Raw genomic sequence first — 22,351 nt, 5'->3', positions numbered from 1 at the left:
ATGTTTCTATTGCGTAACATTGAGAGACGTAAATTTCCCGCCAAAACTAACGAGCGGAAAATATTAACAGCAAGCTCATGGTTTGAACACACAATATGGAGAACTTACTTGGGGAAAAAATTCTGACTGTATCAGTTGTATTTTGTCTTGAATGCATCACGAGCCATTGTTACATGTCCCAAGACGAATAAACAAAGCCAGAAATACTCTGAGGTGCAATTAGAAGGCTGTGCTGTGTAGCAGGAGTTGGCTAACTTGAAAAGACCGAATTCCTTGAAAATCGACGAAAAGATTGTTTCGTTTTGGCTTGTAAATGTAAAGATGTAACGGAGCTGACTCATTTGTAACCGTTTATACCAGTTTGACAAACAAGGTTTTTAAGAGGAATATTAAGATGGCACTTTATTCGTAAGCAATCAATGATTTACTTAGAAATCTGGTATTTGCACTGCGATACTTCACGCAAATCGAAACTTTTGAAGTCAACTCGCCACCTGCTTCGCAAGTTAGGAACTGAGACAATGTTGCACGACTTCAAAAAGACTAAAAACAACAACAAACAAAAAGACTAATTCAAAAACTTAAATTTTAAATTTCATTAAATGTTTCTGAGCCAATAAAAATAGAAACAATCGATGAAAATTTCAAATACTTTTCAAATATTATTTTCATGCATATCTTTTCACTAGCATTGGCAACTGCGTTTGCTCCATGGTTCGAAATTTTGGGTAACGAGAACAAGTGACGAGATTTGCTAGTGAGCGAAATTTTGCTATGAGAACAAAAGATTTTATCTAATTAAACGGTAAAATTTATTTTAGATTTCTGAATGTCTTGTTGATTGTTTGTGTGGTAATTTTACATGTAAAGGCTGTTTCTTTCCGTTAGTATGTCACTTTATCTTCTCATGAAATTCAGGTATACAAAAGTTGGCATACTTAAAACCGAAAATCCGAAAAAGAAATGTCAAGATACTCATATAGAGCTAATAGAAGTGATTTGGTCCCATCAACACCTGATGAAGAAAACAGTGGAGGTAAAGAATCTTAAATTGTTTCTGTTTGACAGTAATTTTTCTGTTCTATTGCAATGTTTTCTGTTTTTGCCCAGGCTTTACATTATAAAGTATTCCTTAAAAGCAATAAGTAATGTTTGATATTGAAATTTTCCTCACAGATGAAGCTTCTGATTATGAAGTTTCTGAAACCCCTATTGATGATTCCTTACGGCAGCCAAAATCAAACACATCTAGTCTTGAAGAGACAGACGTAATAGAAGAATCCCTCCAAGAATATAGTTCAGAGCCTGAACAGCCACAACATTCAAACAGCTTTGAAACTTCTGAGCATGAGAAATCTTGGGAATCAGAAGATCAGCTAGACAGGAGTGGGATTTCTAACAAGGAACACCTTAGTGCTTCAAAGTTCAACAGCAATAGTATGAAGGACCAGCAGGTAAAGCATAGATCTAGTAGGAGTTCTGATGAAGATTCAAATGACGATTCCGAAGCGAACGTGTCATACCGTCTCAAAGGAATAAGTCCCGTCCCTGGAATGGAATACGCCAGTCAACCTGACCCTGATGATACTTATCAAGTTATCCAAGCAGGAAAACGCCATGGACATATGGTTATTCGCAGTTCGGAAGAAAACTCTGCTGAGGCTTCTGATGCAGAAGACGTGGCTGTTCAGAAGTCCAACTTGTCTGATAGATCTGTTAGTTCCTTATACAGTCTAGACGATTCTTCTCCCTACCCGACTACGAAGAAAAACGCATTCAGAAACCCAGTGGACAGTGATTCTGACTCTAGTTTCGACGCCTCACGGGTAAAAAAGCCTACGATCACCAGCGATGAGTCAGATTCCAGCGTCGAACCTACACCGCGTGTACGTCATACGCGATCTCTAGGAAAGCGTGTTGTAAAGAGAATTGAAAGTGATGACAGCGATGAGGATTCAAGCCCACGAATCACGCCTCATAATAGGTATGAAGGACCCAACAAAGCTGACAATCACGTATCTTCCTCAAACGGTAGATTTCCTTCAACAAGAATGGTTTCACCAAAACCTTCACTACACTCGACGTCCTCTACATCACCACACCTAAGTCAAAGCCTAATTCAAGAGGCTCCTCTTGCGACAAGCTTTGATAAATACGATTCTGGAAATGGTTCCACTATGGAGCGTCACAATGAAGTAAGCTTTTTCTATGCAATCTAAGGATTAATTTAACGTAATCTTTTTTAGAATGGATCTAGAAAATCTTCCACTGCAATTGAAAATAAATCACAGCGTCCCGATCCTCTAGAAGAGGATGCCGAAATACCGATAGAAGATCTTTCCAACAGCATCCTCGAAGTGTCAAGTACAGTAGTTTCATTTTCCAGTCCTGAAGTTCTAGATAACAGCATCGAAGAAATCACTTCGGCGTCGGAGATCTCACTACCGATTCCTCCAGTAACGCTCTCGGCTGCAGAGGCGGTACGGTTGCGCGAAGACCTGGAGCGGAAGAAACTTTTAATGAAGTCGTGCAGGTTAGAGTCGCTGCCCGATGGAGGAGCAAAACTTAAAGAACAAATTCGTCTGATAACGGAGAAACTGGAGTCGGCTGCAGTAGTTCCGGATATTCGCCCTGCCCCAGTTGTATCATCGGCGTCAGATAGTGAGGTTCAAGAAGATGAACTTCGTAAGCAACTGCAAATGAAAAAGGTAACACACAGTCGAATACAAATAATTTGACGATATCCTGAAAGAAAAAAGTTAATTTTCAGTGGGCCATGGGAAACGCATCTGCTGGGCAAAAGGAACGTTTACGGATTGAAATTGGTGACATGGAGCGTCGCCTCATTCAACTGTCAATCGCAAATGCTACTAATGCCGGTGCCACTTCGAAATCGAAATTTGTTGATTTTCAAAGCGAAATGAGCAGCCGTACATTAGGTGAAAAGCAAAAAGGGATTCAGCTTCTTCCGGAGGCACCGAGGTTAACAGAAATGCAAAAGAAGATGTTTGCGGATAATGCTGGGAAAGAGTTGTATCAAAAAACAGAAACTGGTAAGTTGTTTGATTACTTTCTTACTAACAACGACTACCATATTTTTCTGTTCTGTAGGATACATCTCCGCAGCAGCCCGCCGAGAAGCCGTCTCTATTACTATGGACTCGCTTGAAAATCTTCATCGCTCTCTTGCCAGCTGCCCGAAGGAAACGGAAAAAGAACCTACACCATCCTGCCTCACGGTCCCTCTTTTACCTCACCAAGAACGTGCCCTTAAGTGGCTCTTGTGGCGTGAAACTCAAGTCCCAGCCGGTTTGATATTCTTTTATTGACTTGTTAATTTTAACCCTAGGTAGATCACGTAAAGTTTTTAGGTACAGCCTTTCTGATCTTTATTTTGTAGGAGGGATATTGGCCGATGATATGGGTTTGGGCAAAACTCTGACTATGATTTCGTTGGTCGTACGCCAGAAGGAGCTAGATCCAGCACCGCCGGCTTCCAGTGATATATGGCTTTCCAAGACCGTCAAGATTAAGCGGTCTGCTGGAACACTCGTCGTCTGCCCTGCAAGTGTAGTAGGTAAGTCCAGTCTTGTTTAATCTATGTATTTTTATCGTTATATAGAACGGTTAACAATAACAGGATTATCATAAAATGAGGGTTTTGGTGTTTTTTATCCAATAGAATGTGCCGCAAACAGTAGATATTAAAAAAAAAAACTTTGAATGTATTATTAAATTTCGTGTTCTTTATTATACGAAGACTGCTTCTTTTGATCTTCACAGATAGGCCGTTGTGTTACATCCAGGGCTTTTTTTTATTATTCTATCCTGGTTGGATGATTCGGTTTGTTTTCTTTCAACGGTGGTCTTTCAGACGGTGAGCTGACATTAGCCTGGAAGTTGTTGGCGTCCACGAAACCAACTGGCGATGTTAATTTATTAGTCTGTATTGGTTTTTTATTGTACGCGATTTCCGTCCCCTTTTTTAAGTTGTTTAAACGAATTCGGCTAAAATAACCGCTGCGTAGAATACGAGAGATTATAGATTTTCCATCATGGTATGAAATGTTAGTTCCTTCTACTAGCTTTTTACGACCCTCCAAGAGCCATTTAAAATGCTGTGCTGCTTTGTGGTTAGCCTCGTTCTTAACAGAAAAAAACGCTGTGTTATAAAAGAAATCTGTCGACACAGCACAACAGAAATTTTTACTGGCACGTTTTTGATGAAGTCGTCCACAGTTTTGGGACTTTCAGGTGGGGTAATGAGACGTTGAAACGTCGTCAAAATCTCGAAATCATCGTGCCTAAGCCTAGGAGCACCTCGTAATCCGTAATTAAAATCTTGGCGTACTTCACTATCGGGGCTACTTTTACTTAACGAGAATAGCATTTCCTAAGCAAAAGATTATTTCAAAGTTGAATGGAAAGTGTATCACAATACCGTTTAAAAATTTGCCTGAACGTCGACGATTTCTTCCAAATGGCCGTCCAATTGCTGTGTTTCGTTCTTCCTGTGTTTGGTAGCGGGTTTGATGGGCCGGATATCATTTAAATTAGGCGGTACAGATGGCTTAACAGCAGGGCTCTTTGCTGGATTTGATAAATAAGGTGGCTTTTGGATTTCGCTTTGCATTTTTCCCTGAGTTGAGCACAACGATTAACCAATGGCCACGCGTTGTTACTTGTTTGCTGTTTGGGACACAACTGAGAGAACCAAGGTTACCAACCACCCTGACCTCAGTCCCCCTCGAATGGTTGGGGGTGGTGGGAGGAACTTGACAAAATGGCGCTATTTGAGGGCTGAGCGTTGATCATCGTTTCGTTTGGAAAATTGTTTAACTCATGTAATGCACTTTCACTGTTGACTTCTTTATTACTTTTGACACTAGGTCAGTGGGAGAAAGAAATCCAGCGACGCTGTAAACGTAATTCGTTGAGTGTGGTGATTTTTCATGGCCCAGATCGTAACAAGTTGGCGCCCAAACTGCACCATTACGATGTAGTCATTACCACTTACCAGGTAGAGTCAATTATTAGTTTACATTGTTAAAACAACTAATAGAATCTTTCTTCTGAATGTAGATTGTTTCAAGAGAAATTGCGAATGTGAAAATCGACAAGAAGGATGGCGATTCCAAACCAATTGGTGATTTCGACGTCGAAACTGATGCGAGTGCCATACGACAGTCGGTTCTACTACAAATCGCATTTGATCGCATCATCCTTGATGAAGCCCACGTGATTCGTAATCCGAAAGCGGGTATATCGCAAGCTGTTTGTAGGCTGCGTGCGGTCCGTCGGTGGGCAGTTTCTGGTACTCCGGTACAGAATAAAGAGCTGGACATGTACTCTCTTTTGCGTTTCCTTCGCGTGTCACCGTTCGACCAATTAGCGGTACATATTTTCTGATTCCATTTCTTCTTTGCAGACCTATGTTATATTACTCTATTATTACATTCAAGGTGTGGAAGCGATGGGTCGATTCTTCAAAGGCCAAGAATGAGCAAGCTCAAGGACGGCTGCAACTTCTAATCAAAGCCCTTCTTTTGAGACGCACGAAAGACCAAAAGGCTGAAGGAAGCGAAACACCGCTCGTTGCAATGCCATCTAGGTCTGTCTTTAGTTTATTCCTTTCGTTCTCGATTTTATGTCATGCTTCGATTTTGATTACTTTAGGGAGGTGCATGTTCACCAAGTTCAGCTATCGAAAGAAGAGAACGAAGTATATCAAAAACTTCTTGCCTTTTCGCGTAAGGCTCTAGAGGAGTATATAAAAGGCCAAGAGGCGAGGATGAGAGAAGGATTTACATACGACCGAACGGTAAATCATCAATCATACAAACCGTGCTTAAAAGCTCATGCCCTTGTTTTTCTTTTTACCAGAATCTTCCTGAACTGCCTCAGAAAAACGTGACAAAGCAAATGATGTTGGTATTACTGCTTCGTCTTCGACAAGCTTGCTCACATCCTGCTTTAATCCAGACAATGTTGGATGCTACCGAAACAGAATCGATGGGCAGTGAAGAAGCCAAAATTGAAGACAATGACATGGACTTGATCTCCCAAATGTCAAACATGACGTTAGGCAGTAAACCTGACGAGCCAAAAAAAGAAGAAGAAAACTTTTTTACTCATACGAACCCTATCTTCGACCGCGAAAACCTAAGTAGCAAGATGAAGTATATTATCGACGAAGTGAAGAAAATTGTCGCTCAGGATCAGAAAGCTGTCGTAGTCTCTCAATGGACGTCCATGCTTGAGCTGTTTGCCCAGCATTTTCGCAAACTTCGGATTCGTTGCCATTTAATAGCGGGCAGTGTTGCAATTAAACACCGTACAGAAATCGTGGAAGATTTTAACGGAAACCCCAAGGGCTCACCGGTAAATAGTTTTTCCGCATTGTAACTTTTCTCTTTATTACAGTTTATTTTCATTGTTTTTTTTTTTTAGGTAATTCTTCTTTCACTTAGCGCCGGTGGAGTAGGACTGAATTTGGTTGGTGGGAATCACATCTTTCTGGCCGATATGCATTGGAACCCACAGTTGGAGGCTCAGGCATGTGACCGTGTCTATCGCGTTGGCCAAACGAAAGATGTTCACGTTCACCGTATGGTCACGCAAGGTACCGTTGAAGAACGCATCCTCCAACTGCAGCAACAAAAATTGGCCATGGCTAATGGTATTCTTACCGGAGCAGCAAAACTTGCGACAAAAGGTTTGACCATTGATGATTTGAAGATGCTTTTTAACCCCGGTCCCCCACCTTATGCTCCGAAGCCCATGTTAAATCCTGATGGATTCTAAAAGTACTTGGCATCTTCCATTTAAAATAATGTATCAAAATTCGGATTTTAATTTTTCAATTTGTTCGCTTTTATTCAATGTTCATGCCCATGAAGATCCCCAATAATTATTGAAGTTCAAGGGAAAATAAAACCCTGTGTAACAAATATTCAAAATAAAACTACAAACTGCTATTTTTGGAAACATATTATCCTTACTGGAACATAGATATTAGAGAACAGGAACAGAGGAACAGACATAACGCGATTGATTGTGATAATAAGCAATGACTGAATATTTTTAAATAAACAAAAACGTTCGATAGTAATTTGAAATCTTGATGTACACACCTCTTAACTATCGATTAATCGATTTTCCAAAAACTGAACGAGGGAAACATTATATAAAATCTTGTAATCTAGTAAAATGCCTTTACAAGAAAAAAATTGCTTTCTCAAACTGTTAATTTTCGAGCCCTAGAAAAAGTTCGTATATCAGGGAACTATAAATGTTGAATCGTAGCCGTTGCCCGAGAAGACGTGACGTCACAACGCTATAGCCTGCACCTGACGCCTGGTGGCGAAAGTCTTCGTTACGACCAAGCGGCCATTTTCCTATCCAAGGAAAAGTGGCAGAAAGGGGGTGGCCACCGATACATGTTATACTAGCTCTGTTAAGTGTAAGCAATCCGAATAAGTTACGTTTGAGTTTTCGTGGCCCCACCGACACACGCATTTGTCTGTTGATACTTTTGTCTTTTACGAAGTTGTAAAGTATTCAGTATGGAAGAGAAAGCAGTGGTTAAAGAACTCGACCAATGGATTGAACAGCTTAACGAATGCAAGCAGTTGGCCGAGAACCAAGTCAAAACCCTATGTGAAAAGGTACGTGCATTTCAACTCGTTTCCCACTTGTGCTTTACTTTATTGTAAGATGTGTTTATGATAATGTTTTTTTCACACCTGACAGGCAAAAGAAATTTTGGCCAAAGAATCAAATGTCCAGCCAGTCAGATGCCCTGTCACAGTATGTGGTGATGTCCACGGACAGTTTCATGACCTGATGGAACTCTTCCGCATTGGAGGAAAATCTCCAGATACTAACTATTTGTTCATGGGAGACTATGTTGACAGAGGTTATTACTCCGTGGAAACAGTCACATTACTTGTTGCCCTAAAGGTGAGTTGTCAAAGACATGACTCAACTGATTATTTTGTAATCATTCGTGATAAGATTCATATCTTAGTCTTGCTTTCAGTAGCAGAGATTAAAATAGCTCAAATTAGAATTAATTGATATTGTTGTTCACTATATTCATTTAAAAAATTGGCAACCTTATTATGGGGGCTTGCATTAGTTTTAATTTGTAAATCATCCAGTGCTTGTTGCCAAATTGTAGACTGTGTTTAGCAAGGTGAAAACATTACAAAAGTTCTTCTTGCGTAGGTTCGGTATCGTGAACGAATTACCATCCTGAGAGGGAATCACGAGTCTCGTCAGATCACACAAGTCTATGGATTTTACGACGAGTGCCTACGGAAATACGGCAATGCTAACGTCTGGAAGTACTTCACCGATCTGTTTGACTATCTTCCCCTGACAGCGCTTGTCGACAGTCAGATCTTCTGTCTTCACGGAGGACTTTCTCCTTCTATCGACACCCTAGATCACATTCGGTCTCTCGATCGTCTTCAAGAAGTTCCTCACGAGGTTATTTCACTTCAAAGTTTGATGGCGCAACCGTTTGAGTTGAATTGTCTTTTGTGGTAAAACAGGGCCCCATGTGCGACCTGTTATGGTCTGATCCAGATGACCGAGGTGGCTGGGGTATTTCCCCCCGTGGAGCAGGCTACACCTTCGGCCAAGACATTTCCGAAACTTTCAATCACTCCAACAACCTGACTCTGGTCTCCAGGGCTCACCAACTTGTCATGGAAGGATACAACTGGTATGATTCGGTGATTTGTCGTAGCTTCGTGATCATTTAATGGATCCGTATTGCTTTCAATAGGTGTCATGATCGCAATGTGGTAACGATATTCTCTGCACCCAACTATTGTTACCGGTGCGGCAACCAAGCGGCCATCATGGAACTGGATGATTCATTGAAATACTCCTTGTAAGTTATTGCATTTTCCCTATTAGCTGTATGGTACTGATCAGCCCATCTTTCTTTACAGCTTGCAGTTTGACCCGGCTCCAAGAAGAGGAGAACCTCATGTAACCCGGCGCACGCCCGACTATTTCCTTTAAAAGCAAAAGAACATCGCGGAACACCGAAAAAATTTTCCCTTTTTCCTTCTTCAAATTTTTTTTTTATTTCTATTTTTTTTTTATTTCTTTCTGTCATGCTCAGTTCATTTGTCTTTTTCCTCAGTCGGGTGACAGAGAGCATCCCGCTTATTCAGGATTAAGAGTATTCTGCACCTCCCTATTAAAACGTCCTCTTTATGCGCATCTTTGAATGCAAAGCAAAAAGATCAACATCCCCTTCCAGATCTACCCACCACAAAACAAAAACAAAAACAAAAAAAAAACACTATTCCCTTTACGGTTTTTTTTTTAATTTGGAGTTCGTGATTTGTTCTTTACCATTATTAAAGAAACATGGAATCTTCTCTTTTTGTGTCGAAAAAAAAACCTCCTTGCCCCCCGCCCTCTCTATTTTCTCACCCGTATCGTAAATGCGTGAGAGAGTAACGTGCAATTTGGTATATTCTAGTATCACTTTCCCTCTTCGCTCTTCCCTTTTGTCACCTTATTTTTTTCCTTCTTTACCTGGCCCGTTGATACCCTCGAACCATCTTTACGATTTATTTAAGAAAAGAGTTAAAGAGGGAGGAGGAAGAGTAGGAGCGCGTGTCAGCCAAAAGCAACTGAATACTGACAGACGAGCCGCCCAAAACAAACAAAACAAAAGATTAGACCACGAGCATCAGATTTCCATTGTACTAACGCTTTTTTTGATGACTTGTCTCAAAACACCAGATGGGGACATGCTGATGTGGCTGTTCCCTTTCCTTGTGTCCTGTACTAATAACTATCTAGATGGTGACCTTTGACCCCCTTCCTCCACCCTCCTCGAAAACAAGCCCGTGCGATCCAGTTCACTTAAGGGGAAAAAAAAGAAAACAATGAAAATCATCCATCAACATGAGAACGAGCGAGACGAAGAAGAGTGGTTTTTAAATGTCGTGTCCCGTCACTGTCATTTGTAGCCATAAAAAAAAGACTGGAAGTTCACCTCGATCAATACAAATCGTAATCATTTCACCAATTTCAGTTTGGTTGTTGATGCCGTGCTTATTATCGAAGGCCACTTCTGATGACTGTCACTTTCGACATCAGTGCAAAGTCTCTAAACAGAAATGTTTGTTTGACTGAAAACACGTAGCTTAAGCAAGAAATTCGAAACCGTTTGAAACGTCTAGAAAAAAAAAAAATGCGCAGTTAACGCAGTTTTTAGACGATTCGATTTTGCTTATTAACTAACATTGATTCCCCATTTCCAGAATTAGTTGTGGTGCAGCGCCCATCCGGCTAAGAGATTTACTGGGAGTCTTTTTCAGCAGAATCCTTGAAAAGGTAATACAGTTTAAAAGACTTGCGTCCATTTAATTTGATAATCCAAATCATTTTTGTTTTTTCTCGTTATAGATCGGGCGAAGATGGCTGTCTGGAGCTTGTTGCTCACGGCTGTCACCCTTTTGGGGCCCGCTGTAGGCGCAGACAGGATCAAAGTGAGCCAGCATTGTGCTACCTCCAATTCGTCCATTGACAACGTTTACTCCTATTCGGAGAAGGAGCTCAATAGCTCAAGGACATTGCGCCTTTCCAAATTCAGCGGGAAGGTGACATCATTTATTTTTCTTTCGTTTTCTAATTACTTGTCTGGAGGTTGTGCGTTCGTGTACAAAAGTTAACACTGGCAAAGTGCCCATTTGACATTGAACATGAATCATTGTTTGCTTGCGACAGGTGGTCCTCATCGTCAATGTGGCGACTTACTGAGGGTTTACCTATCAGTACCACGAATTGAATGCACTTCAGAACGAGTACCCCATGGACTTGGCTGTTTTAGCTTTTCCTTGTAACCAATTTGGGCAGGTAGGACATTTTCACGTGCCATTTATTTGCATAATGTTGTGTTAGTTACGTTTCCTATTTTTTGATTAAAACTTTGCAGCAAGAACCGGGAGCTACAGATTCTGAAATTTTGAATGGGATTCGATACGTCCGACCGGGAGGCAACTTCCAGCCGAACATAACATTATTCCGCAAGGTCGATATCAACGGAGCGAAAGAACATCCTTTATTTGCATATCTGAAAGTGAGTGAATTTCCTGCATGACGTCATGGTACTCGATAACCATTTATTCTTGTTTGTGCATGTTGCTTTCTTACCCTAAACAGAGAAGCTGTCCAACGACTCGAGATTTTTTCATGCCATCCACCAGACTGGATTACAGTCCGATGCGCAATAACGATGTCCGTTGGAATTTCGAGAAATTCCTCGTTAATCGTAAAGGCAAACCTGTGAAACGTTACGATGCCACCGCTCGTATTTCAGAAATGCGCGAAGACATTGAATCGCTCATCTCTGTCGACGTTAACGATCCAAATGTTTATGAATCGTTAATTGCGCTTGAGAAAACTTGATTGCCCTATTTTAGTTGTTTGGTTGTTGGTGAGGCGGTTGGGAAACGAGATTGGCGCGCGCGACCTATATGACACTCCAAATCTCAACCGCTCGAAACATGGCGGCGATTTGGAGAAGAGGTTTGAAACCCAGTTGGACTAGAAAAGGATGTGACGAACGAGAGATAAACTCGTACCATCTTCAACTCTCGTTTTCGCGCTCTCTTGTGCATTCGGAGCCGTCGTATCCGGTTTCTAGCCAGCTGTTTTGTCCGCGCAGTGATTTCGTTTTCACCGCCTCAGCGACGCCTATGACTCAATACAGAACATTTAAACAGCATAATAGGAGCTCTTTTTTCTTTTTGAAAAAAAGAAAATTGCCACAATAGGGCAGAGTGCCTGTTGGCAGGATATTGCCCTCTTCCTTATTAGTCTAATCAGATTTTTTGGAAGCAATAGAAACGCCCCTTTAAAACACGATTGATCCTTCCTGTCTTTGCCTCTATTTTTGAAAGCCACTGCGAAATCTCAGTCGCATTGCGAATCGACTCGCAGTCTGCGGCTCAAAATGGTAGCCGCTGCTGCGCATAAGGTATTAACATTTATTACGATTCCATTCTATTTTTTGTTTTACTTCAATCGCTTTTTTAAAATTCTTTTAGATGAACGTCCTGCTGTTCATGTTCATGTTATGGAGTGGCCAAAGTTTAGCCGAAGAAGATTCTGTCGAAATGTCACCGTCGTTGGGTCAACCGTGTAATTGTACAGACACAATTTTCCGGTTCTCCGAGAGAGCGTTGAATAGCGAAAAGACCATCAGATTATCAACGTTTAGGAACAGAGATCGTCAAAAGGTATCGAGCCATTTTAAGCTATTAGTGAAATACGTTTTTACTGATAATGTATTTGATTGGGAAGGCGTTGTTGGTCGTTAACGTGGCTACTTACTGAGGGTTCACCGAACAGTACCACGAATTGAATGCACTGCAAGAGGAATTATTCAGAGAGTTGGCCATCTTAGCTTTCCCTTGTAATCAATTTGGCAAGGTGAGCGTCTAGAAAAATGAAATGATACGTAACACGTTGTTTGTTAATCATGTTGTGATTGTTGCAGCAAGAACCAGGGGGATCAGATTTAGAAATCTTGAACGGAATCCGTTACGTTCGTCCAGGCGATAATTTCCAGCCCAAGATGACGCTGTTCCAAAAGACCGACGTCAACGGTGCTAATCAACATCCATTATTTGCCTACCTAAAGGTAACTTAGCAACCTAAGTTAGTTTTAAGGCAATGTCCGTGCATGTAAGTTGATATTCTATCAGAGCTGCTGTCCGCCCACTCGAGAGTATTTCGAGGAATCGACGAAATTGTATTACACCCCAATTCGTAACAGCGATATCCGCTGGAACTTTGAGAAATTCCTGGTCGATCGCAAAGGAATACCCGTGATGCGCTACGACGCCATGGTTCGTGTAGCAGACATGCGCACTGACATTAATGCGCTTGTTAATCTCTAAAAAAAACATTTAACATTTTTTACAAATCGGATTAATAACTTTTTCCATACTCGTTTGTCTCTTTTTTTTTTAATGATGTGAGCTTCGCTGGGTTTTATATGTTGAGTTTGACACATGATCCTCTAGATCTCAACCGTCTGAAACATGACGGCGGTCTAAGGGGGGAGGCTAAGCTCTCAGTTGGCTGGAACTCTCGGAAGCTCTTTTGTGCATTCTAAGGGCAATCGGATCGAGTTTCCATGCCGCAGAGTCTTGTCATTGACTATAATTCCCGAGACTCATATCGATTTTGTCGCTCTATTTAGTTTGTTTAATTGAATAAACGCTCTCCTATTCTTTGAAGAAGAAAAAAAAGGAAAGGTGGCCTTTTTTCTTTAAACTTTTGCCTTTAGTGAAAATCTAATCGCATAAGGAAATGGAGATTCATTTCTAGTCACGCTGTACGCGCACTAGAAAGATATTGAATTGCCTATTAGAATAGAATAAGAAGACGCAATTTTTGTGTTGTTGTAATCCAATCTAGCTCTGTATCGCAGCAGAAAAACAAACTGATAGTTCGAGTGTCTGTGAAAGACGTGGACTTGTCGAACCCAGTATCCTGTTGACAAGAAGCCGTTCCAATGTAATCTCGAATAAACATCACTGCTCGCAGGGATACTCGTTTTTTATGTAACGAAATAGCCTTAAATGTTTTTTTGATTGGGAAATCATTGTGGAACTGACCTGCTGTTCGCTTTCAACGCGTTATGTCGCACGTGAAATGGCACTTAATTTGGCTTTCAAAGGTGATTGGAAATCCTAAAAATAAAACAATAACCACAAACCGTTATCGACGTTTGTTCCGTGAGACCTTTGACGTCATACATTAACGATATAAAAGAGCTGTAAGCAATTTCTATCGGTTCATGTGTCGAAAATCTTGGACCAATCAACAGAGATGAAAGTCGTAGCTCTCATTGTGGTAGCCGTCGTCTTTGCCCAGGTAAATTGTTATTTCATTTATCAAATTTATTGACTGATCTTAATTGAATTTGTTTGAAATTAGGCGGCAGAGATCCCGAAGCTTAGGAATTTTAGGGATTTACCGCCGAGGTCCGTCCTTTTCCCACGACCAAGTCAGGCTCAGGGTCCAGGCTACTTTATCCCGACCGGAGAACATGCGCACACCTTCAGCACACGCGGTAACATTCCTCGAATTTTACTGAATTTCTCTTTAGACAATTTTCACCAATCCTTTTTGTACACAGGCATTTGCGGACAGGTAAAATACCCGCAATCTGAACGCATCGTTGGCGGAGTAGAAGCTGTCCCTCACGAATTCCCATGGTCAGTCTGAAAACATGAATTAAATTTATTGGTTTAATTATTAAAGTTAAAAATTCAAATGGGTAGGCAAGTGGCTCTTGTTGTTGATAATTCGTGGTTCTGTGGTGCCACCATCATCGCTTCCGACTGGATCTTGACTGCTGCTCACTGCACGGATGGAGGCCGCTCGTTCGAAGTCATCCTTGGCGCTCATAATAAGAACATTGTCGAGCCGACTCAAGTCAGAATTATGGCCACCGAATACACCATGCATCCTAGATGGAATTCCGCTCGTCTTCAGAACGATGTCGCTCTTATTAAACTGCCTACACCCGTCTCTTTCACTCGTTAGTAGTTTTAACTAACAAATCTATTGTTGATTTGAAATCTTAATTGATTGATGTGTTGATTACAGCTGAAATTGCACCGATATGTTTGGTGCCATCCACTGAGGAGGATCACGTTGGGGACATTCTATTGGCTTCCGGATGGGGTCTCGATTCCGACAGTAAGGAAATGAGACATACCTTCCTTTCTATAAACAAAATGTGTAAAAAGATTTCTCTTATTTTAGCTGCGACCAGCACTACAGCCACACTTCGTAAAGTCACTGCTCCCGGAATCAGCGTACAAGACTGCCAGGATGTATACGGAAATGGCGTGCTAGATTCAGTTCTGTGCATTGACACTACTGGCGGTCACGGAACATGCAACGTACGTTTTAAATTCTATCCAATACGATAAAACCTTTATTTTCAACTGGAATTCAAATACAGGGAGATTCTGGCGGCCCGTTGAGCTACATCAACAACGGAGTCTACAATCAGGTCGGCCTCGTCAGTTTCGGCTCGGCCAGCGGCTGTGAGCTTGGATATCCCACTGGATTTTCACGCATTTCCAGCTTTGTTGACTGGATCGTCTCGGTGACCGGTTTGGTTGTCTAAATAAAAATGTCTGTGATTTATTTGGTACGAATCGACAAGTTGTCAAAGATCTTTTTTGATATTATCAGTTCGTTGTGATGCTTTTTGAATACGTGAAAAGCGTCTACTAACGTCACTTGAATCAACACGCAATAAACCTTGGTGAACCTATCATTGTTCAAACAACACGCGGTTTCAGTGTGTGTGTGTTATCAAAGTAAACAGGTTGAGATCCTGGCTATTAAAAACAAGACTTACAGCCAAACGGTGACTACCGATTATGTGGGCCATACACAAATAAGACAGTTTGGACGATGGCCTCGTTATAATAATAAAAAACAGGGGCTGATACGGTCAGCCAGCCGTTTGACTCATATACGCAGATAAACGTATAACGTGATTGTGTTCTGTAACAATAAAAACAAAGGTTCATTTCGCTTTGTCTGGACTGTCGCATGGCGATTGAAATGAAAGTGGCATAACCAAATGTTTTTGAATATCATAATTAATAACATGTATTACAATAACGCGTCCTTTTTTTGCCAGCATAAAAAGATTGACAAGCAGTGGAGTTTACACTTTAGCTGCGGGAGCTTCTTCGTAAGTCGGGTATGGAGCGGAATAACCGGGAGCGGAATAATCCTGAGCGGGAGCTGGATAGGCTGGAGCTGGGTAACCGTTGCCTTTGTATGCGGAATCGGCGTGATTGTATTCCCAGTTGTGCTCACCGTAGCCACCGTAGGCATCAGACCACTTGACCTGTTCAACATCCATCGTCTTTAGCACATCCCAACAATTCGAAATGAATTAAATAATTATTACCTTGGTGCGGAAACGGTGATCCTTGGACTGTTCGTATTGATTGCGGTTGTGGGAAGGATTGCCACGGTTGTGTCCAAATTCGTACTCATCTTTAGCTGGAACATTGGCGTACTGGAAATAGCCTTCGTATTTCTTCTCCAGCGCTGGAGGCGCATATTCACCATCGGCAATAACAGCGGCCACAACGGCACTCAAAATAAGGATCTATTCAATCGCAAAAGAACATTTAAGAAAACAGAGGTAAAACTAAAGCATATTAGAATAATCTTCATAAACTTTAAAGACACTAAAATAGTCGATGTTGCTCACCGCGAGAGAAGTCTTCATGTTAGTAGATGATTCGAAGTCAGACTGCGAATTTTCAGCTGAACACCGCTGGCTTATATACGCCGAAATACTATTACTTGTAACGGCTTTAAATAAGTGGAGCCAACACATATTATTCGGTCATCAATGTAGCTGGGGCTTTTTTTTTGTTTCGGGGCCAAACCTCTTCACGCTAGTGAGAGCAACACTGTGGGCTGGTTATGGCATTGTACGCTGCTGACAGTCCACCGCAAGTTCAATAGACTGTATTGTACCACAAGGAAGAAAATGGCGAACATTTCCTAAATAATTCGCAACGTACTGATTTTGCATTGGCAAAACATCCAGCCATTTGGATTTATTATGTTGAATCCCCTCACGAAAAATCAAGGCCCATTTATGGCAGAAATGTCGAACGCGGTTTTTAAAGGTGAAATAATCAGAAATTTGTATTATTAGACAAGCAACGTAAGAGGCATAGTAAATGAGAAAGATTTGCGAAACAAAGTTATTTATAAGCTATGCGTTACGATTTAATTGTACGTCAGCGCGAAATAACGTTTCCAGCAAAACGTGAAAAACGTGAATACTGATGAGGTGAAAGAGCCCCCTTAGGCTCTGATCTTAATGAGCATGTCTATATCGTTTTGGCTTTGGGATATGTATGTGACATAATTGAGATTGCTTTTTAGTTGCAGCTCATCAGGTTGCCACAATTTAGCTCATCTTTGAGGCGATATGTCATTACGGTTATTCTGCCGTTATCGATGAGTCCCAAACAGTTGATTAACGTTGCAACTTCATAGAGGTTTCATTTGTTTTCATTTAGGCTATAACAATCTTCATCATCTGGTTTTTGTTAATTAAAAGTAAGATTAAAATAGAAATAAAGCGGAGTAACAAAATCCAATTGCACCAATTTGTTGGGATCCTTGTTCGGGAGGATCTCAACGTATGAAATGAGTATTCCGAACGAAATGTTAATGAATAACAACAAAATTTATTAATAACAATATTTTTCTCTCAAAGAAATGGGCTTTTCAACAATAGGCTTTCATGGGGATTTGATGCGTTTAAAGTTGGGCTGGAGCGGGCTGGTAGACGGGAACATTGTCGGAGTAGGCGGCAGCGGGTGCGTAGGCGGGAGCAGCATAACCGGCATCACCATGGTTGTATTCCCAGTAATGTTCTCCGTTGCCACTGTAGGCATCATTCCACTTGACCTGTTCCAGACAATCCCAATTTTTCTGTCAATAATGTCGGCACAAAACGATGTATCCTAAATGAACAAACCTTGGTGCGGAAACGGTGATCCTTGGACTGCTCGTAGTGGTTACGGTTGTGCTGGGAATTTCCGCGGTTGTATCCGAACTCGTACTCGTCTTTACCGGGAACATTGGCATATTGGAAATAACCGTCGTATTTCTTCTCGTACGCTGGAGGCGCGTATTCACCATCGGCAATAACAGCGGCCACAACGGCACTCAAGACAAGAACCTATTCGCAAAAAGAACAGATGGCTAAACTTTGGCAAACAAAGGAATTCACGAAAAACTTAAAGATGACTAAGAAAGAAATAGTTTTTCAAAAAACGATGGTGTTACCACAAGAGAAGTCTTCATGTTGGATGAGGCAAAGTAAGACTGCGGATATCTAACTGAACAGCACGAACGCTTTATATACCTGCAGCCAACACACATTTTTAAAGCTTTTTCGGTCATGAATTCTTATTTTTTTTTTTTCGTTCGTATTTTTCTTTTGTTTCTTTTTGGGGTCAAAGCTGTTGCTCGGTAACGGCCACAGGCGTGAGCTAGTTATTACAACGTATTAGACGAAGCTCCATATTCCCATGCGGAAATTGTCTAACCGAATTTTTCGGCATCAGTACGAAAAAAAAAACCTCGTGCATTACAATGGCAGACTTGCGTGATTATTGCTATTATTATTTGCATCATTATATTGGGAATGTAGGAAGCTACTCGTGACTTTTGCTGTAAAGCTTATGTGCTCAAAAAAGGTTGTAGTTAAACGATTTCGTGGAAGTGAATGATTTGCCATAGAAAAAATCGTGTCATGTTTAAAGTGACACACACATATGTCTTGTGCCACAAAAGAAACGTTTGCCCAAAGGATTTGGCACGCAATCAGCTGGACCGATGTTCTACGTACTCTAAATAATAAACCATGCATAATGGCCAGTGTTACACATTCATCAGATCAAAAATGCCAAGATTCGGGGAAAATGAAATTGAAACAACCTTAGGCTAAGTTTTCCGGCTCTGGAGAAACTGCGTTCAATGGACGGCATTGTTTCCCGTGACTTTGCAAACTCGAATTATTGGGCCACATCCTTGCGATCATTTGCTACCCATATTGCTTAGTTCTAAAATTCATTTTCCCTGTATTATTAATCTCCTTCTGAAAGCAACAGACTTTTTTTGTGGTTAGAGTCCATTCAACTGGTCCGTAAAATCGCCAGCGAAACGTATTTCTATCTCAACGTCAACAAGAATTTTTCAGCGCTTTCACAAACATTCTCATAAGAGAGATAGTCTCCTTTAAAATAGAGCTTTCCAAACAATAAAACATTATTTTTTCTCTCTCCGTATTTTAAAATTTCGCCTGGAATTAGAGAAAACCTTCTATGGTCTGCTAATTTTTGACAACATAGTAAGCTTCTACTTCCATGTGGTATTTTAAGCTTTACTCACAATAGATTTGATAGTACCCGAAGGCTTTTGACTTTCTTGGTCGGTCGAAGGAAATATCAATCCCAGTAAAAATAAAACTGATTTCCATCAACCTCATTAACTTTGGAATCAAAATCATGCAAATTTTTGCTGCATTTAGGGATATTTTAACGAAACAATTGAATTGAAAAAGGTTTAAAACACAACCGCATTTTTCGCAATAACTCACAAAATATGAATCCCAGATGGAAATAAAACTGATTACCATCATCCTCGTTAAATTCTGAACCTAAATCATGCATAGTTTGCTAAATTCCGCTTGAAATACGAAAATATAAAAAATAGTGGAATTTGCCCGGAAATTTCCAGGCGGAATCCCCTAATTTTGTTTTCAAAAATTTATAATTTTGATACCTCTTGGAATTCAATTAAATCTAGCCTTAAATGATCAAAAGTTTACGCTGATTCCGAATGAAACATTAATTTTTTCATTTGTTAAACGGTTGTTGAATAAACAGCAGTAAAAGCATGGTGCACAAGCAAGGTGAGACAGCTCTCCTTTTAAGGGCGCACCCCGAGTAAAGCCTGTTTTCAGACGAGAAGGTGTGGCCTAATTTAGGTTCGATATAGCAAACGCCACCATCGGAGCTTGTGAGCAACTAGGCAATTCGACAACGGTTTTCCATTTTTGAAATGAAAAAGAACACTATTCCTTGTACGTACACCATGCTGATAGGGCATCTAGGCTTCCAATTGACAACGTTCTTATGGATCTCATTCTTCTGAATTAGAATCGCTGGTTTGGCCGTGCGTTAACGTGGAATGTTACTTCCGACTGGCTGTACTGCTCAAATCGCCATTTTGATGATATATTCAATCATGGATTTCCTATCCCATTCCCGTCTCTTGAACAAGGTCACATCAAATTGTTGTTGTAGGTATTATACCAAAAAAAGGATGATAACCCTTAGGGAAAAAATGTTGTGTTGCACGTGTTGAAGAATTGTTTGCTGGGAAAGGGTATTTGATACAATTTTGTCTTGCATAATCTACACTGTTAATTTTACTACTATAGCTACACATTTGAAGCATTAAGACAGATTTGACTTAAAGGTTTGGTTTTCTTCAGGTTTTTGTCTTATCACATACTGAGATGTAATGTCTGCCGTATCCAAAGCTACTAACGAAATCAACAGGATCAACTAAATAGGCATCACTAATGTTATACTACTTTCTCTTTTGAAAAACGTAGTAGATAACCCCTGTAAAAGAGGGAAAATTCACCAAGTTAAGCTCAGGAATAATTATTTTATGGTTACAAGAATAGGTATATTAATAATAATACAACAATGATATAATTTTCATTTTACTAGATTAATGCTGTATTTGTGATACATATCCCAGCTTTAAGTATTAGTCGCCACATTGGTACAAGAGTATTATACTGTAGCTATACATAGTAATAAGTATGTTAGTTTTTTTTCTTATTAAATGTATAATTCATGTTCTTTCTGTTTTCATGTTTCATAGATTGTGTGCTGTCCATTTCTTACAATATGGTTTTATTATTTTAAAGCCAAGGGGCAGAATGCAGATGAGGCAGTAATCCAGAATGTGTTGAAGAAAGTGTAAGACAAAAGCACTCTTTCTAAACTTCAAAGCAATTATTGCAAACTCACCATTATTTTGCCAAGCTGATGTGAAAATATTTGCATTTATAATTATGATCTATGGTTTATGAAATTTTTACTCCTAATGGATTTGTAATTGCTGCAATAGGTACAATTTCTTGACATTGATTGATATGAAGGAAAGAGAGAGAGGGCTAAGGTAATTGCCAAGATGCCATTCATTGTCATCAGTAACAGGCTAATGTTATTTAAAATAGAAAGGTTAGGAGGGAATGAAATTGTTTTTATATGGTAATGATGGCCAACAAATATTGATTTATACTTTCTACGTTGTGGTTCCCAACTGCTGATGTTAAGCCCCATTCTGTTATCAATGTGGTAAATACGTTTTTTTAACATGTTTTCCTAAAATATGATTCTGTTTATTGTGTTTTTATATTTTTTTAGTGTGATAAAGAAACATTGTCTAGAGAAGATAAATGTGACAACAGGAGGAAACAGGACTTAGGCAAGATAGAAACGTTCGTCAACAAGGTAAATGCATATTTTTTTTTAATTTTTCTAAATGATTTGGCTAATATTTTACAAAAGGCATGGTGTTTAGTGGGAATTTCATTTTGAAAAGCTTAGGGAAATCCCGAGGATTAAACATAACACATAAACACACATACGCCATGTTTGTTAATACTTTCACCTTAGTAAAGGATATCTAGAGTATTGGAAATGGTTTTCACTAACACTCGCCATTTACTACTAGACTGTCTAACACTCAGACTTTGACAAGTATCAGTGTCTGTTTATTATGTTTTTTTATTTTTTTTTAGTGTGGTAAAGAAACATTGTCTGGAGAAGATAAATGTTACGATAATACGAGGAACCAGGACTTAGGCAAGATAGAAACGTTCGTCAACAAGGTAAATGCAAATTTTTCGATCTTTACGTTAATGCCAAAAAGCATTTCTTTTAGGACTTTGAGTACCAGCAGTCCTTGTAACAATGGAATTTTGACGTTAATTGCATTGCAGAAACAAAACGGAACATATTTGCAACAGGTATGTCTTGTGAAACGAAAAAAAAAACTTATTGTTTTCAGATTTGTTGACAAAATTATATTGTTCCCTTACGGAAAAATGTATGTGCAATTGCCAAGATGTCATTCTCAATAACAAGCTAATATTTTTTAAATAGAACGGCCAGGAGGGGTGAAATTGTTAAATGGTAATTATGGCCAACAAACATCGATTAATGCTTTTTAGTTTGAGGTTCCGAACTGAATATTTTAAAGTCCTATTCTGGTGTCATTTCTGTCAACAAGGTAAGTGGGTTTCTTCAACATGTTTTCTGAAAACGTGATTCTGTTAATTATGTTTTTTTTTTCTTTTAGTTCATTAAAGGGATATACTGTGTCTGAACAATGTAGATGTGAAGATACTAGGAGGAACCAGGAGTTAGGCAAGATAGAACCGTTCGTCAACTAGGTAAATGCATATTTTTTTTATTTTTCAAAATGATTTGGCTAATATTGTACAAAAGGCATGGTGTTTAGTGGGAAATCCATTTTGAAAAGCTGGCAACGTTTAAGCGTACTGCAATTCTAAAGTGTATTGGGTTGCCGTTTATAGGTGGCATGAAAAATGTTTCACTTCCCCGTTCATAGGTGGGGTGAAAAATGTTTCACTTCCCTGTTCATAGGTGGCGTCGAGAATGTTTCACTTTGCCGTTCATAGGTGGCGTTG

The 22,351-nt window shown here is 40.0% G+C and overlaps 7 protein-coding genes and 1 long non-coding RNA gene across 9 annotated transcripts; 6 read left to right on the top strand and 2 right to left on the bottom strand.

Moving 5' to 3' along the window:
• Nucleotides 1-706: 706 nt before the first annotated feature.
• On the top strand, nt 707-6,935 carry LOC130689943 (transcription termination factor 2-like). The gene is made up of 13 exons (XM_057512879.2): nt 707-805; nt 919-1,036; nt 1,177-2,195; nt 2,247-2,708; nt 2,771-3,053; nt 3,112-3,309; nt 3,401-3,577; nt 4,890-5,020; nt 5,083-5,394; nt 5,463-5,611; nt 5,677-5,821; nt 5,884-6,381; nt 6,451-6,935. The coding sequence occupies exons 2-13, from the start codon at nt 964-966 to the stop codon at nt 6,802-6,804; spliced, it is 3,801 nt and encodes a 1,266-aa protein (XP_057368862.1). The 5' UTR covers nt 707-805; nt 919-963; the 3' UTR covers nt 6,805-6,935.
• LOC130689977 (glutathione peroxidase-like) lies at nt 2,350-11,764 on the top strand. 2 transcript variants are annotated; one of them, XM_057512934.1, is made up of 5 exons: nt 2,350-2,359; nt 10,441-10,634; nt 10,762-10,890; nt 10,970-11,113; nt 11,197-11,764. In XM_057512934.1, exons 2-5 carry the CDS (start codon nt 10,452-10,454, stop codon nt 11,440-11,442), a joined length of 702 nt encoding a protein of 233 aa, XP_057368917.1. In that variant the 5' UTR covers nt 2,350-2,359; nt 10,441-10,451; the 3' UTR covers nt 11,443-11,764. The 2 variants fall into 2 exon arrangements, with proteins under 2 accessions (XP_057368917.1, XP_057368916.1); XM_057512933.1 differs by lacking the exon at nt 2,350-2,359 and adding an exon at nt 10,344-10,368.
• LOC130689965 (serine/threonine-protein phosphatase 2A catalytic subunit alpha isoform) lies at nt 7,373-9,047 on the top strand. Its single transcript, XM_057512920.2, has 6 exons — nt 7,373-7,667; nt 7,753-7,962; nt 8,230-8,493; nt 8,559-8,731; nt 8,795-8,902; nt 8,964-9,047. The coding sequence occupies exons 1-6, from the start codon at nt 7,566-7,568 to the stop codon at nt 9,034-9,036; spliced, it is 930 nt and encodes a 309-aa protein (XP_057368903.1). The 5' UTR covers nt 7,373-7,565; the 3' UTR covers nt 9,037-9,047.
• Nucleotides 11,765-11,853: 89 nt separating the features above from the next.
• LOC130689978 (glutathione peroxidase-like) lies at nt 11,854-13,593 on the top strand. Its single transcript, XM_057512935.2, has 5 exons — nt 11,854-12,013; nt 12,084-12,275; nt 12,340-12,468; nt 12,536-12,679; nt 12,744-13,593. Exons 1-5 carry the CDS (start codon nt 11,990-11,992, stop codon nt 12,936-12,938), a joined length of 684 nt encoding a protein of 227 aa, XP_057368918.1. The 5' UTR covers nt 11,854-11,989; the 3' UTR covers nt 12,939-13,593.
• A 167-nt stretch (nt 13,594-13,760) lies between these two features.
• On the top strand, nt 13,761-15,328 carry LOC130689966 (brachyurin-like). Its single transcript, XM_057512921.2, has 7 exons — nt 13,761-13,920; nt 13,984-14,119; nt 14,186-14,264; nt 14,331-14,590; nt 14,659-14,751; nt 14,818-14,957; nt 15,020-15,328. The coding sequence occupies exons 1-7, from the start codon at nt 13,876-13,878 to the stop codon at nt 15,185-15,187; spliced, it is 921 nt and encodes a 306-aa protein (XP_057368904.1). The 5' UTR covers nt 13,761-13,875; the 3' UTR covers nt 15,188-15,328.
• Nucleotides 15,329-15,655: 327 nt separating this feature from the next.
• On the bottom strand, nt 15,656-16,442 carry LOC130689981 (uncharacterized). Its single transcript, XM_057512941.2, has 3 exons — nt 16,298-16,442; nt 15,989-16,192; nt 15,656-15,925 (listed from the first exon to the last, which is right to left on the bottom strand). Exons 1-3 carry the CDS (start codon nt 16,424-16,426, stop codon nt 15,740-15,742), a joined length of 519 nt encoding a protein of 172 aa, XP_057368924.1. The 5' UTR covers nt 16,427-16,442; the 3' UTR covers nt 15,656-15,739.
• An 832-nt stretch (nt 16,443-17,274) lies between these two features.
• Nucleotides 17,275-18,036, bottom strand: LOC130689983 (uncharacterized). Its single transcript, XM_057512943.1, has 3 exons — nt 17,899-18,036; nt 17,588-17,791; nt 17,275-17,517 (listed from the first exon to the last, which is right to left on the bottom strand). The coding sequence occupies exons 1-3, from the start codon at nt 18,013-18,015 to the stop codon at nt 17,368-17,370; spliced, it is 471 nt and encodes a 156-aa protein (XP_057368926.1). The 5' UTR covers nt 18,016-18,036; the 3' UTR covers nt 17,275-17,367.
• A 2,498-nt stretch (nt 18,037-20,534) lies between these two features.
• On the top strand, nt 20,535-22,082 carry LOC130689994 (uncharacterized). The gene is made up of 7 exons (XR_009000864.2): nt 20,535-20,814; nt 20,873-20,993; nt 21,063-21,149; nt 21,440-21,529; nt 21,583-21,667; nt 21,804-21,930; nt 22,000-22,082. It is a non-coding gene; the product is annotated as an uncharacterized LOC130689994 (long non-coding RNA).
• Nucleotides 22,083-22,351: the final 269 nt, after the last annotated feature.

Source organism: Daphnia carinata, chromosome 6 (assembly GCF_022539665.2).
Source record: "Daphnia carinata strain CSIRO-1 chromosome 6, CSIRO_AGI_Dcar_HiC_V3, whole genome shotgun sequence".
Lineage (NCBI taxonomy): Eukaryota > Metazoa > Arthropoda > Branchiopoda > Diplostraca > Daphniidae > Daphnia > Daphnia carinata.
The sequence above is the reverse complement of the archived record's forward strand: the minus strand, read 5'-3'. Positions and strand labels throughout refer to the sequence as shown.